The 14,049-nt window shown below is 38.8% G+C and overlaps 6 protein-coding genes across 7 annotated transcripts in view; 3 read left to right on the plus strand and 3 right to left on the minus strand.

Moving 5' to 3' along the window:
• Positions 1-3,171, minus strand: part of LOC129786879 (zinc finger protein 708-like) — a 5,796-nt gene extending 2,625 nt beyond the window's left edge. Inside the window, exons 1-3 of the mRNA XM_055822130.1 lie at positions 2,860-3,171; positions 2,103-2,795; positions 1,523-1,792 (exon numbers count right to left, since the gene is read on the minus strand). Of these exons, the coding sequence (XP_055678105.1) occupies positions 1,523-1,792; positions 2,103-2,795; positions 2,860-3,006 (1,110 nt within the window). The 5' untranslated portion in view covers positions 3,007-3,171. The remainder of the gene's footprint in view (positions 1-1,522; positions 1,793-2,102; positions 2,796-2,859) is intronic.
• Positions 1-10,466, plus strand: part of LOC129797610 (multiple coagulation factor deficiency protein 2 homolog) — a 23,194-nt gene extending 12,728 nt beyond the window's left edge. The window contains exons 2-5 of one of the 2 annotated variants that reach the window (XM_055840381.1): positions 6,862-7,132; positions 7,393-7,655; positions 8,103-8,251; positions 8,449-8,994. In XM_055840381.1, coding sequence (XP_055696356.1) covers positions 7,034-7,132; positions 7,393-7,655; positions 8,103-8,251; positions 8,449-8,633 — 696 coding nt within the window. In that variant the 5' untranslated portion in view covers positions 6,862-7,033 and the 3' untranslated portion in view covers positions 8,634-8,994. Of the gene's footprint in view, positions 1-6,861; positions 7,133-7,392; positions 7,656-8,102; positions 8,252-8,448; positions 8,995-9,209 lie in introns of those variants that run through there. The other variant, XM_055840371.1, reaches the window with a different exon arrangement.
• On the plus strand, positions 3,519-4,704 carry LOC129797623 (riboflavin kinase). The gene is made up of 3 exons (XM_055840392.1): positions 3,519-3,968; positions 4,035-4,186; positions 4,260-4,704. Exons 1-3 carry the CDS (start codon positions 3,881-3,883, stop codon positions 4,497-4,499), a joined length of 480 nt encoding a protein of 159 aa, XP_055696367.1. The 5' UTR covers positions 3,519-3,880; the 3' UTR covers positions 4,500-4,704.
• On the plus strand, positions 4,749-5,189 carry LOC129797632 (DNA-directed RNA polymerase III subunit RPC10-like). Its single transcript, XM_055840404.1, has 2 exons — positions 4,749-4,926; positions 4,990-5,189. Exons 1-2 carry the CDS (start codon positions 4,786-4,788, stop codon positions 5,173-5,175), a joined length of 327 nt encoding a protein of 108 aa, XP_055696379.1. The 5' UTR covers positions 4,749-4,785; the 3' UTR covers positions 5,176-5,189.
• Positions 5,219-6,641, minus strand: LOC129797605 (transcription initiation factor TFIID subunit 7). Its single transcript, XM_055840358.1, has 2 exons — positions 6,460-6,641; positions 5,219-6,399 (listed from the first exon to the last, which is right to left on the minus strand). The coding sequence occupies exons 1-2, from the start codon at positions 6,544-6,546 to the stop codon at positions 5,296-5,298; spliced, it is 1,191 nt and encodes a 396-aa protein (XP_055696333.1). The 5' UTR covers positions 6,547-6,641; the 3' UTR covers positions 5,219-5,295.
• LOC129797567 (endoplasmic reticulum metallopeptidase 1-like) lies at positions 10,309-13,752 on the minus strand. The gene is made up of 6 exons (XM_055840293.1): positions 13,474-13,752; positions 13,370-13,409; positions 11,820-13,289; positions 11,565-11,749; positions 11,329-11,487; positions 10,309-11,270 (listed from the first exon to the last, which is right to left on the minus strand). The coding sequence occupies exons 1-6, from the start codon at positions 13,480-13,482 to the stop codon at positions 10,608-10,610; spliced, it is 2,526 nt and encodes an 841-aa protein (XP_055696268.1). The 5' UTR covers positions 13,483-13,752; the 3' UTR covers positions 10,309-10,607.
• Positions 13,753-14,049: the final 297 nt, after the last annotated feature.

Consider the following 14,049-nt stretch of genomic DNA (forward strand, 5'->3'; position numbering starts at 1 on the left):
TGAACATTACATTTCGCTTTATTTATTTGGGAAATATGATATTTTGAGCTTTTTCTAAACCCTTAAGTGACTTTTTTAACCCCAGTCTTCCCTATTATTTTTTTATTTCGATATTCTGATTTGAAAGAAAATGTTTCAAATCACAAGGAATTATAATGGCAGGTATAATATTTCTTAAGAATTAATTAATTAAAAAAGTTTTTATGTGTTTTATTGACCTTTTTAGTGTTTAGTGCGCTTAGGGTAAGATTTTAGTATTTTTATTATGAAAATTCTTTTATTTATTAGAGCGAATTAAATAAACATAATTAATTATCTAATTAAACGTGACAAAAATCGGCAAAAGAAAACAGAAGAAAAAACAATGTGAAAAAAAAAATTTCATTGACAAGATTTGATCCCGAGGCCAAAAGCTATAAAACCACTATGCTATACGTCATCTAGGCGACCGATACCGGCGTATGAGCAAAAGTCCCATATGAAGTTTTACACACCACGCTTGCAGGAGGAAGGAGCAAATACACACATAGCATGCGTACATGTGTGAGTACTCACCGGCGCACGCAGCAATAAGATAAATAAATTCTCCAGAGATTTATGCTGCAGTTTTATGAGTATGAAAATTGTGTGTGAAAATTACCGAGAAAATTACAGTTACTCGAAGATATCGATAAAGGAAAAATTATTTTTCCTGGCCAAAAAAATGCTCCGGTTGCTATGAAATTTTCAAAAAAGAAGTCTTTTACATAATATAAAGTGTTTTTTTTGTAAGAATATTTCAGTGAGATTTTCATGGAAATTTTGTGAAAATTCATATCATCGAAGAGGATAAAAGTCACGAAGTTGGAAAACTATCAAATCCGCGGAAAAGGGCTACAAAAGATAAGAATACATAATTTCTTATCAAACTGTCCTTGATAGCTCCTTGGTTAAGAAATAATTTTGTTCGAATTTGATTAATTTGCTTGGGATTAATATTGCGAAAGGTTCGGCGGCTTGATTTTTTTTCAATAAAACCTCGGCGGCTTGAATTTTTTTTTGGCAAAGCCTCGGCGGCGGCGGCTTGAATTTTTTTTAATTTTCCAAAGCCTCGGCGGCGGCGGCTTGGAAATCGACTCGGCTGCCGGCTCAAGCGGCTTGAAATTTCGGCGGCTGGGGGCTCTGTTCGACACATCCCAGGTTCTTCCATTTCTCAAAAAGAGAATCTCTGTAATTTTCCTCGAAGAAAGGAAATTAATTATAAACTGAGATCAATATGAAGTAATCAATTTTCTACTCGAGCTCAAGCCTCTGGAAACGTCGTAGAGTTCTTGTTTATAAAAAAAAAACACTGACATTGCCATCAGCTGTTGTTTATTGGTAAATCCGGACTTTCTCCTCTAGTTTGAGATTTTCTTTGATTACATCAGAGATGCGAGAAATTCAAATAAAAATTTTCTTTTTAGTTTTTTTTTAATTAATTTATTCTCTGCATTTTAAATTAATCACACACATACAAGAAAATCATTTTAAAATTCTTTTATGCGGTTGAAGGATTCTCTTTGGCCACAAACTTCTCATCTCCGGTATGACTAGCCATGTGACTGATGAGACAATGATGCTGGATGTAGCTTTTATCGCACATGGTGCATTTGTACTTCCTCTCGCCGGTATGCTGGAATCTGTGGACTTTTAGGGTGCTCCGTCGATTGAAGCATTTACTACAAAATTCACAGGCATAGGGCTTCTTTCCGGTGTGAATGATAACGTGCCTCTTGAGATGTTCTTTTGTGTGGAATCTCTTGGAGCATTCCTGCAAATAAAAATTTAAAATTTATCAAATTCGTCCAAATCTAATGAATTGAATGCTTGCAAGAAAATTAGGAAGAGATTTCTTAAATCTTTCCCAATTTAATTCCCAAAGATATAAAACAAATTATTTTATGACCAAATGATGCAAAAAGAAGGAGAAAAAGAAATCATAAAAAATGTTACAAGGTTGTGGCATATTTTATGATTTTTTTATTAGAATTTTTTCCTTGTCTTTCAATTAATAAATTTTATGCAATTTATATAAAATTCAGATTTTTTCAAATTAAAGAAAAAAAGAAAATCAAACTCACACTGCACACATAGGGCTTTGTATCGCTGTGAGATCTTCGGTGGGCATAGAGATTGCTGGAATATCTGAAGGATTTGCTGCAGATCTCACATTGATACGGCTTATCACCCGTGTGGGTTAGCATGTGCCTCTTATAGCCACTCTTCTGTGTCATCCCCTTGCCACAGATCATGCACAGGAAGGGCTTCTCGCCCGTGTGAGTGAGGCTGTGACATCGCAAGGAAGCAGCTTGGCGATAGCTCTTCCCGCAGACGTTGCACGTGTGAGGATTTATGGATTTGTGCGTAACCATGTGACCATCATAGGCATTCCTTGTCTTGAACTTCTCCCCACATTGGCTGCACAAGTAGGGTGTTTCATCCGAATGCAGCCGCATGTGGTACCTGTAGCTCCCTGCATTGCTCAGGACTTTTGTGCAAATGTTGCATTTATACGATCGGGTGGATTTTTTATGGGAATTTGGGGATTTTTTGGGTGATTTTGATTTACTTTTCTTCCTGTGCTCCCTCCTTATCTCTTCACTCGGCACAACAACCTCTTGAGATACAATATTCTCCTTAACTTCCAAATCCCGACTTCTACGAAGAATACTATCTGATTGAATGCACATCTCCTTGAAGGTGATTGCAATTGAGATCTTTTCTGTGCATTCCTGACAAATGAATGTTGGTAGTCCATCGTCCTCCTGGTGGAACTGCATCAGGACAAGAAATTAATTAGAAAAAAAAATTTAAAGAAAAATTAAATGTGATCATTACATTGAGATTAGTGAGTTCCTTAAGGAAGTCAGCTAGTTCTGCGGTTTTTTGTGAAATCTCTGCTAATCTGAAGAGGGATTCCATATCCTCGGATTCCTCCAAGCAAGTACGACAGACCTCTCCTCTTGACTCTATCTTTATACTCATAACTTCCTCTTATCTTGAGATACGTGGGGAATTCTGACCCAGAGAGTACAAGCAATGATTGTGAGCTTTTCAGTAGTATATTGTGGAGTGGAAACGTAAATTGATAAGGGAAGCAGAAGAGTCTCTTCGTAGCTCTTTGGCTCTGCGCGGGTACTTGACGTTGTCATCGGAGTGTCAGTGCTGCTGGTTAATCTCGCTGAGTCTTCCCTAATCCCTGCTATATGCATTTCATTCCTCTTGAGCATAAATTTCTTTTAATTATAATTTAATTATTTTTTTTAGCAAAACTATTTTAACATTATTGCAGATTCTTAGATGATCTAAAATTAATTTAAAGCTAAAAAATAATTTATAAATTAATGAAAATCTTTAAAGATTCTTTAAAAAGAATTAAGAAATGTAATTCTGCAAATTCTTTTGTAAAAAATTGAAGAAATTCTTCCTATAAGAATTAATGATCCAAAGATTTCCCCCAAAGAGTATGCTATTGTACCACAAATGGGTCCCATGCGCCTCAATACGAGCTCAGCATACCAGGGCTGTTTTATGCTATTCCTGACCTCGAATTCTCTCCCTCCTTGTCGCTCGCATGAGCTACAGAGAGTGTTAGAGAAAGCAACATTGAGTGTGGTGGAGGAGGTGGTGGTGTGGAAAATAAATAGCACTGGAAAATCAGAGAGAGAGTCCAGAGGTTTCTTTCCCCATCAGCAGTGAAGGCTGAACATTGTTTTTTGCAATTAAATCCAATGAATTTGTGTGTGACAGAGAATCACGATGAGAATCTAAAATTCATGTGATAAGATTAATTTATTGTTGCGTCAAGAAATTGTGAGAGAACGTGATTGTGAAATTTTTGTGTGGTGAGCACGTGAAGATGCTGGTCAAAGAAATTCTACCACTTTTTGTATCCGGAAAGGTCATTCGGGGCTTTCGTCGTGGCACTGAAATGGGCTTCCCCACAGGTGAGATGATTTAGCATAAAAATTCTTCTGGAATAACATCTCAATGAAAAAATCTTATTTCTTCAGCAAATTACCCTGTTGAAGTTGTGAGATCACTCCCGGTGGACTTTGAGACGGGAATCTACTGTGGATGGGCACAAGTTTCCGGTGGTGATGTTCACAAGATGGTCATGAGTGTTGGATGGAATCCCTTCTTTGACAATAAAGAGAAATCAATGGTTTGTTTATCTTTAATGTACAGCTTCGAGAATTTTCTCTCAATCCATCTTATCTTTAACATTTTCTTGGCAGGAAACGCACATCCTTCACAACTTCCAGGAGGATTTCTACGATGAGACATTAAAGGTTTGCGTGGCACATTACTTAAGGCCCGAAGCGAATTTTACAACGCTGGAAAACCTCAAAAAGGCAATTAATCGTGATTGTGAGGATTCCGAGAGAATACTGGACATGCCAGAATTTCTACGGTACAAAAGTGATCCTTTCTTCATCACCACAACCACCACAAATGGACATTTAGGGCATCTATAGGAGACTTAGATCCAACACCACACTGACCTCTCTCATTCAGCTAATAGTCCGAAAATTCCCCAGGAGAACACAAATCTCTGTCTCTCTCTAAAAAATGAAATTGTAGGTTTTAGCCAAATTATTGCGTGAATGTCGCTGAATTTTCTGTGAAATTTGCAAGTTACTTAGATATTTATAAAATATACAAGGTTTGCAAGAAAAAAACATCCGGTGTTAAACCTTCTAAACGTTGACTACTTCTTGGTGCTTGAGATTCTTTTGCTGGGAGTCAATTTTCTTAACCAAAATGCTGGCTTTCTGCCCAAGTTGTGGCAATCTGTTGATGATGGAACGGGATGTTCCCAACAACAAATTTTCCTGCCGCGCCTGTCCGTACGTTTACTACATTGAGCAGAAAATTACCTTCCGTGTTTTCCCCAGATTAAAGGTAAAGAATTTCATAAAATTCTGACTGTTTTTGTTGGTTTTTCGAGCCGTAACTTGTTTACAGGAGGTTGATCATATTGTGGGAGGAGCAGAATCGTGGGAAAATGTTGATTCAACCGACGCAGTTTGCCCAAAATGCAGCTACCATCGAGCCTATTTTACGCAAATGCAGACGCGCTCAGCAGATGAACCAATGACCATCTTCTACAAATGTTGCCAACCCACATGTGGACACACCTGGAGGGATTAATATAGCCTCTAAAAAAGGACGAACTTCCAAGTAAAACATTTCATTGAAGTTCTGTGATTTATTTCAAAAAAATGAAAGGTTTCTCATTTATAAGCATATATCTATATTTCTGGAGGTCGCTCAGGGCATTCCAATCCCCTCGAGATCCTGCAATTCCATCTCCTTGTTTTGAATTTGCCGCAGAATACTGTCGAGGGTATCCTGCATACGCTGACGAAGGGTTTGATTCTCAATTGAAGCAATTTCCTGCTCTTTCTGCATACGCTGCAAACGCAACTCATCCAACTGCTGACGTAACTCACTAATCCGGGCATGACTGTTATCCCGGTAGTCCCCATCATTATCAGAATCGTGCCGATCATCGTAAAAATCACGGCGATGCCCAGACGTTCCAGATGGGCCAGCTTGATCGATTCCCCCATTCCCGGACGCCTTGCGTGGGCTGGTGAATTCCCCACGACTCAATTCTTGATCCAAATGCATGGAATTTGAGTCTGAAAGACGACTATCATCAGCTGAGAGACGGCTATTCTCATCCAAATCCAGCACATTGATATTTGTTTCTTCATCCTCAGACGAGGAGACTTCACCCCCAAAGATATCGTGCTCCCCAACATCCAGACTCTGTGAGCCACTAATCCCTTCGGCATCACGAACACTCTTCTGCCCGGCTTTCAATTTACCCTCTCTGCCTCCTGCCTTACTTCCAGACGCCTTCTCCCCGGGTTTCCTTTCTTCCTCCTCATTGATAATTTCCCACTTTACACTCACAGCATCATTATCCACACGCAGAAGTCTCTTCACCTCCTTCTCAATCTCCGGGGCCTCAACGTACTTCTTTTTGAGCGTTTTGCGGAATCGCCTCTTGCGAATATTCTTGCAAGGAGGCGTTATCCCGTGTGGCCAGAGAAACTTCTTATCCACCTTATTTGGATCCTTCTTTTTGTTCTTATTAGGTGATTCCTCCTCAACTGGAGTTGGGAGTTCCGGTTCAAATTTGCATATCATCATCTGGCATATATCAGCCGTCTTGTAGAAGCTCTTGTTGTCAATTGTCTTGAGGGATTCAATAATTGTTGGCAAGTCCACCACCTTGGCATACATGTACCAATTGTCGAAGCGCACCTCCCCGTAACGAATGTCATTCTCAAGGCGAATATTTAGGCGATCCTTGAGATTATTGGCTCCTTGCTGGATTGCTTCCTTGAGAGCTTTAGCTGGTTCCTGGACAGGGATATTTTTTGAGCATTCTGGGAATATTTTGATGTTGCTCAATCAACTTACCTCGGGGATCCGGAGAATCAGCTGGGTTTCCAACTCAACTCCATCATCCCTCCGCGAGTCTGCGGCATGTCTTGTCTTCTCGGGCATTCTCCTGATGATAGTATTTCAGAAAAAGAAAATGAGGAAGAAACTTTTCCAGAAAAATAGCGAAATGTCAAAACAATGTTGATTTTAGCACTCCTAGCGGAAAATTCTTAAAGTAAACATTGAAATTTTTTCGTGAAATTTTAGTTTAGGGTTTTGGAAAATGTTTTATGACGAAAAAATATTTTCATTAAAATTGATAAAATTAAATGAAAGAGAATGAATATGAACGAAAAAAAATACTAAAGAAAAAGAGAGAATTAAAATAATTCTTAGAAAAATAAACAAAAAAAATTCTTAGAATTATTTTTTCATTAGGATTTGGAAAATTTTGAAATTTATGGGAAATCTTCAGAGGCCTAAGAAGAGAACCGTCAGTTAAACGTCGTTTTGCCATCAACTTCCAACACGACAAGAAGTGCTTCAGTTTTCCCAGCATTTTCTCTGAAATTAACTCATTTTGGATGATTCTTGACCAAGTGCGCCTGACATGAAGTCCCTGTCGTCCGTGAGACCAGTAATTCTCCTGGCATTTGTGAATGTGGCACTGAGTCAGAGAGTTGCTCCTGGAGTGCCACCACAGCAATACGTGGGTATCCCCCAATGGGTCTTCCAGCATGCATGTGGGGGAGGAAACGTGCCAATGCGGTAGCACCTCATATAATCCCATCGTTAATTAATCATGATAACACCCGCGACAAGGTTGAACGTTGAGGAGCTTTGTAAAATTTCCAGACATCGCGCAACTTTCACTTTCCTCTCCCTGGTGCACGTTTAAAGACCATAAAAATGTGTTTGTTTTGCTGTTTTTTAAAGGAGATTTCTTAAAAAATTAATTTGTTTTTGCAGCAACCACCGCCCCAGCAGGTGCCACAGTATCAACAACAGCAAGTGCCTAATCCGCAGTATCAGCAACCACATCAACAACATGCACCACAGCCACAGCAGCATCATCAGCCACCTCCACAGCAGCAGCAGCATCATCAGCAGCCACCACCACAGCAACAACATCATCAACCTCCGCCGCAGCAGCAGCAGCAGCATCAGCCACATGGGCATCATGGGCAGCAGCCTCAGGTTCTCAATCCAGGAAATATTCAAGAAGAAAGGGAGTAAGTAGTGTTTGAATGATTTTCATATACACGCTGCATCTTAAGAATGTTTTATTTCTAAATTTAGTTAGGACGAATTAAGGAAATGAAAAATATTCTAAAAGATTTTCTCAAGCAAACTGATTTTCTAATTTTTCTATATCATTCTCATACAAAAGTATTCTTCAAGAACTCTTTTAGAATGAAAACTTTTATCGTTCATATAAAGTTAAATGTGAACTTGTATTAGTTTTTCAAGTTGTTTAAACAGATGGAAATTTAGAAAATTCCCATTAAAACTTAAAAGGTTCTCGCGATAATTTACATATTGAAAAAAAAAAATGCTAAAATAAATAAATTTTATCTTCATGCTTGAAGGAAAGTCAAAAGTGTGATGATAAATAATATATTTTCTTTTACTTTTCCACTGAAATACTATTTATTGTTTTTTTTTTTGCTACATTTTAGCCACATCAAGGAGCACCTGGAAGTGCCAATTGATACGAGTAAGATGACAGAGCAGGAATTGCAGTTTCACTACTTCAAGATGCACGATTCAGACAACAACAATAAGCTTGACGGATGTGAATTAATTAAGTCGCTGATCCATTGGCACGGTAGGTGAAATTTGGCTTTTTTCTTTGCATTTTGTGCTCGAGTTTTTTTTTTGTCTAATTGTTTCTCTCTTGCTTCGGGCAATCCGCACACACACCCACATACATTGTATCTCCTTGAAAATGGGGGCTTTATCATCCTTCCCCCCTTGCGCCTCTTGCATTTTCATGATATGAAAAACAAACAAAAAATGTAATAGAACAAGGAAGCAAAGAACAACACGAGGGACAACCTCATATTGAGGAGAAATTATTCTCAGATGAGGAACTCGTGGCTCTCATTGATCCCATCCTCCAGATGGATGATATCAGTCGAGATGGCTACATTGACTACCCAGAATTCATTAAGGCACAACAGAAGGCAGCCAAGAACCAAAGACCTTAAAGAAAAAATGGATGGCGTGCATTTTGGTGGATTTTTTTTTGAGATGAAAAGGATGGTTTCGCGAAAAGTGTGACAATACTTAATTATAATTTACTTGTGGGAGGATGATCTTTATATATACAAAAGAGACTGAATCTCTGTTTCTCAACATCCCCTTCATTTAATTATTATTTCTTTTTTTTTTGTTCTTCCTTCCTGCCAATTCGCTATAAAGTCTCTTCTTTTAGGTTGTGCAAATTTATTTTTTGAAATTATATTTTTAAGATTATATCTTTGCGAATCATTTATGGTCCCTTTTATGTGACATTCCCCTCCATGAAATATTTTTTTGTATAAAGATAAAATCTTTTTTTCATTGTTACATCGTGCGTTTGTTATTTTTCTTCATCATCTCGATGCCTGTTTTGGTGGAGGACCTTTCCTTTTTTCGCTCTCTCTCTTTAGCTTTGATTTTGTAGAGTTCTTTGAGACTGTTTTTTTTGTTGTTCACACTTTCACTCTAAAACAAACAAAATTATGTCTTTGGGATGTCCTGTGTGCGTGGAAAATACGATTGATGATTGACGGGGAGAGCAGCAACGGATGAGCCCACAGATCCGGATCAGATTAGGCATGCAATGTACACGGATTCTCAGTTGGAGGCAATTGTTGATCAGGTGCTAGGGATGATGGATAAGAATAAGGATGGATTTGTCGAGTATCACGAGTACATTGGTTCGGAGAATGCGCAAAATCGTGCGGATGACCTCAAGGCGAATCCTCACATGCAGACAAGGAATTGAAAAGAAATAAAAATAAATTTTTATGTGAGGAGTGGAGTCATGCAGTGGACTTTTGATCGTCTTCTCATACCTCTTCTCTATACAAAGGGATGTTTCGATCCTTTTTTCTTTGAGGAATAAATCCGAATTTTCTAGTCTTCTTGTTACTAAAACTTCCAAATCAAATTAATTCTTGTGCAATCTTTTCTGCAGCCAATATTTCCTTTTTCCTTCCGCTTTTTGTCCTTTTGCTCTGTACAATCCTTTGAATTTTTGCCTAAAAAAATCATTTTTACGACTTTTTGATTTTTTGGTTGAAATTGGTTTAAAAGCAAATTAATACGGTTAAAGGAAAAATTCTTATAGAGACCTCTAAACAAATTTTCAACATTGGAATTTACTTAAATCATTTTAAAATTATTAATACATATATGGAAAAGCTAAAAAAAAAAGATCATGGGTTGTGTATTTTAAAGCAAAATTTTAAAATTTTTGGAAAAATTTAAAATTTATTCTAAAAAAATTTTTTTGAAGTAAAAAAAAAGGTTTTTTGTGAGATTTGAACTTATAACTATTGCATTGATGACAGCATTTAAACTAATTGCTAAAGACTTTCTTTATAAATGCACCAGATATCGTTTAAATAATATTCTAAGAACTGATTTATTTTTCTAATCATTCTTTGATTAATTATTCCATTTTAATGCATTCCTTAAAACCTTTTTTATTGAATAGGCAATTAAAAAAAAAACTTCTTTTGTACGTAAAAAAGAGGAAACGTAATGTGAGCTTAATAAAACAAAATGTTAAATAAAATACATAAAAAGTATTAAAAACGTATAAAAAATATTTGAACATTTTCAATAAATCCGTGTACACTACATCCTCCTTCTTCAGGCCTATTAAAAATACGATTTTTCATTAGGAGCCTCATAGTTTTTTTTTTATTATATTCTGTAAATATTTTGTACATAGCACAAAAATCTTCGATTTAATCGTATTTTCAACAATTACTTTAAAATATTGAATATTGCCTCAAATTGGATACAATAATAAATTTAAAATGACAGAATTTGCCATTTTTAATGCTTTTTTTTTTAGAAAAACTTTGTGATAAATTGTTATAAATTGCTGAAGAGTTTGGGGAAAGAAAGCTTTTTTCTTGTTCTTTTCTTGAATGTGCTGAGAGAGATTTGAATTCTTTAGGAGAAGATTAGAAGATGTAACCCTTGACGGTGGCCAGGGAGGGTGTTGCAGATGCCCAAGGGGGAATCTTAACGAGCATATTTGTAAATGTAGGCGTATACTCGGCTGAGAGGTGCGTAAATGTGGCCACAAGTAGGATATCCACGAGAACATCTGGGGTTTGTTGCCCAGAAATCTTCATGCTGAGCGTAAAATTGAGCGTATCCCCCGGAAAGCCACTCTCAATCCGCACGAAATGCCCGGTGTCTTTGAAAAAATCCCTCATTGGTGGGATTTCACGTGCTAGAGTCCACTGGATGAGGGTAACGTTGTCCCGGGGACGAATAACAAGAGCCATCTGTCTCTTTGGGATCACCGACAGATCCAGCTGGTGCACAACCGGTGTTATGACCTTCCTTGATTCCAATTTCAAGTGCGTATGATCCCGTATTAGTGGTCCTGATGATGGTAGCCAGAATCCTCCGGTTTTGAGTTGATCCTCCCGCTGGAATGGAAGGCCACACGCCACATCCGTTGCACAGAGATCAGCATCATTCTGCACAATTGGCATTCCCGGTGCTGAGAGACTCTCCAGTGTCTTCCGGGAATTTCTATCCAACTCCTGCATCCAGAATCCTGAGTCTGTGTACCTAATTCGTCCGTCTGTGTCATAGAAAGTCCGGAGAGTGTGCTGAAAAAATCAATTTGCAAATTAATGAATCCCTGTTGGGAATGGTCAGAGAAATCACCATGAGGATTAATTTTTGTGGCTTTGGGAGGCCCTGAGTGTCATCTCTGTAGGGGAATTCCAAGCCACTATTGGCAAGGATTAGGCGAAAGATGAGAAATGTTCCCATTAGTCCGTAAACAAGGTGCTTCCGCTGAGGCAGGAGCAACGTAAGGGGTACCTAGGGAGGCAGAGAGGTATGTACATAATATATCTGAGAGTACAGCCACAGTGGCACATTCCACCGCTGGTACTCACCATGTAGCTGGTAGTGAAGAATGTGAAAGTGGCACAAATGGCTCCAATGGCCACGTCCGGATTGTGTGTAGCACCCAAAGTTGAAGTCCTTGGGATTAGCATGTGGATTGTGGTGTGATAGATAAAACTGGTCCATATCATGATGATCATTTGGCCACCGAGATGAACGTACAGCCACAGATTTACTACAGTTTATGCAAATTTTGCCATTTAATCATAGAATTTTATGCTTTTTATTTGCGAGTCATTCTGTACCTGTATTCTGAAGATTAAACAGCCAAATAATCAGGGTGGGGATGAGGGAGAATCCCAGAAGGATGGTGGGTAGATAGAAGAGTCTGTAGCCGGTGAAAAAGAGCCCCGTGGCAAGGACAATCCATGCGAGATTTATTCCCAACAGAGCACTCTGAACTCTCAATCCGAGACTTATGGGGGCTTCCGGATTGGCCTTGCGGATGTGAATGAAGCATAGTAGGGCAAGTGTGGGGATGCTGTAGAGCCCCACGGAGAGCCAGTGATTCCCATACCATGCCATTGGCTTTCCACTTGCATCCAAATTCACGGCAATTGCGTAGATCACAGTGGCAGTCACGAAGACAGCCATTGTGGCTGAGATGAATGTGGATAGTGCCTCAATCCAGATGAAGCGTACGTGAAAATCCCTCGTGGAGTGGGTAAGGGATGCAAAAGGCACAGCCACGGCCAGGAAGGAGATGAAGATAACAAATAAACCACCCAATTGGCGTGAGATGTTCACCGCAAAGATGCCCAAGAAGTCAAAGTAGACACCAGTGGGTTGGGAGCTAAAGTGCGAGAGTGTTGAGAGATCTCTGAGCAAGGAAAGGACACCGTCGAGGAGTCTCTGGAACCCATTCAAGGCAATTGATTCCGCAGAATCGTATTTGGTTTTCCAGAAGAACTCCTCCTGTGGCATGAAACCGATTGCAGGAACTTTCATCCTTTCCGCGAGGAAATTTAGACCGTAATCCCGTGCAAGACCCGTTAGCTCAGCTATCTCCTCCTGTGCCACCTGAATACTGGGATTTGGAACACTCCTGGTGTAGGCATTAACCAGGAAGTGCGATGCAAGGCTAAATTGAACGGTATGCCGCCCATTGGCGCCAAAATGTGGCAAGAAGATTAATCCACGAATGTCCTTTTTCCACGGATGGGGTTTTTCATCACTGAGAAATTCCTGAAGACCACTGAAGAGGAAAATTAGAGAATTCCTGGGTTTTTCAGAGCTCACCGCAAAGCTCTTGAGAAGTTCGAGCAAACAACAGAGATTAGCAGCTTCATGGGCACTCTTCACTTCAGAGTCGTACAGGAAGTGATCACTGGCATGAGCCACCAGGAAGGAATCCCTACTTCCACCCTCAATCTTCACCGATAGAGCTTCAACATTGTGATAAACACGTGTTGTTTGCCCATCCTGATAGGATCCAGAAACAATTCCACTCTCAATGACAATCTTCTGATCTTTGTGGGCATTTTTCTCAATCCTAGAAATCTCTTCTTTCAAGAAATCAATTGTTGTATTGATTTTCTTGCTCTTGAGCACTTCAGTGAGGATCTTCAAGGTCTTCCCAGCACCTCGGGCGAGATCACCTTCTTCAGCATGCCACTGATAGAGATTAGCGGAGATTTGCCAGCAAATAAAGATCATAAAGATCCCAACAACTGACCACTTCTCCGCAACATTGTGGACGTTCTTCTTTGTGCTCTCTACAGTGAAGAAACAAAAAGAAGAAAATTTTTCTTTTGGGTGCCCCTCTGGGAGGACTTCCGGGTGGATCGAAACTTACCGCAATTGGGATTGAGAATTTTCCTCCTGTTGGAATCCTTCTGCAAAATGGAAAAGAAAATATCAAGAGAATACGGCCAAATGGGGACTTCCGGGAGTGCTTACACTGTACATTTATGCACGGAAAATGTGGTGGAAATAGATGGAAAAATAGAAAATCGCTGAGAATTCTTCACTACCACATTATCTGCAAAGGGACGGACATGCGCACTGGACCAACATTTCCTCTGAGTGACATCGTTTAATTTTATGTGGAAATTAAAATTAATTGTATTTACTTCCTGTATGCGGCCAGGTAAATGACCACGTCCTTTTTTCAGCTTCTCATGTAGTTTAGGAATGGAAAAGTTTTAAATTGTAAGAATTTAGTAAGAAATTGACGAGATATCATGACCGGAAGTCCTGTGAAAAGGAAATTTATCAGAAATTATCTATTTTATTATTCTTCATAACAAGATAATTGCTGATAAATTAATTAAACATTTTTTTCTCTTACGTAAGAATTAAAAAAAATTGAGAAAATAAAAGATTTGCATTCAGTTAACGGTTGGAATTTTTGAAAATTGGCGCCAAACAATCAAGAGCTGTATAGGTGTCGCATCAATCAGTTAGAATGAAAAACTTTTGAACACCATGAAGTTGTTACAAAACTTATAAATGGAAAAGATGGAAAATGAAAAA

Source organism: Lutzomyia longipalpis, chromosome 1 (assembly GCF_024334085.1).
Source record: "Lutzomyia longipalpis isolate SR_M1_2022 chromosome 1, ASM2433408v1".
Taxonomy (NCBI): Eukaryota; Metazoa; Arthropoda; class Insecta; order Diptera; family Psychodidae; genus Lutzomyia; species Lutzomyia longipalpis.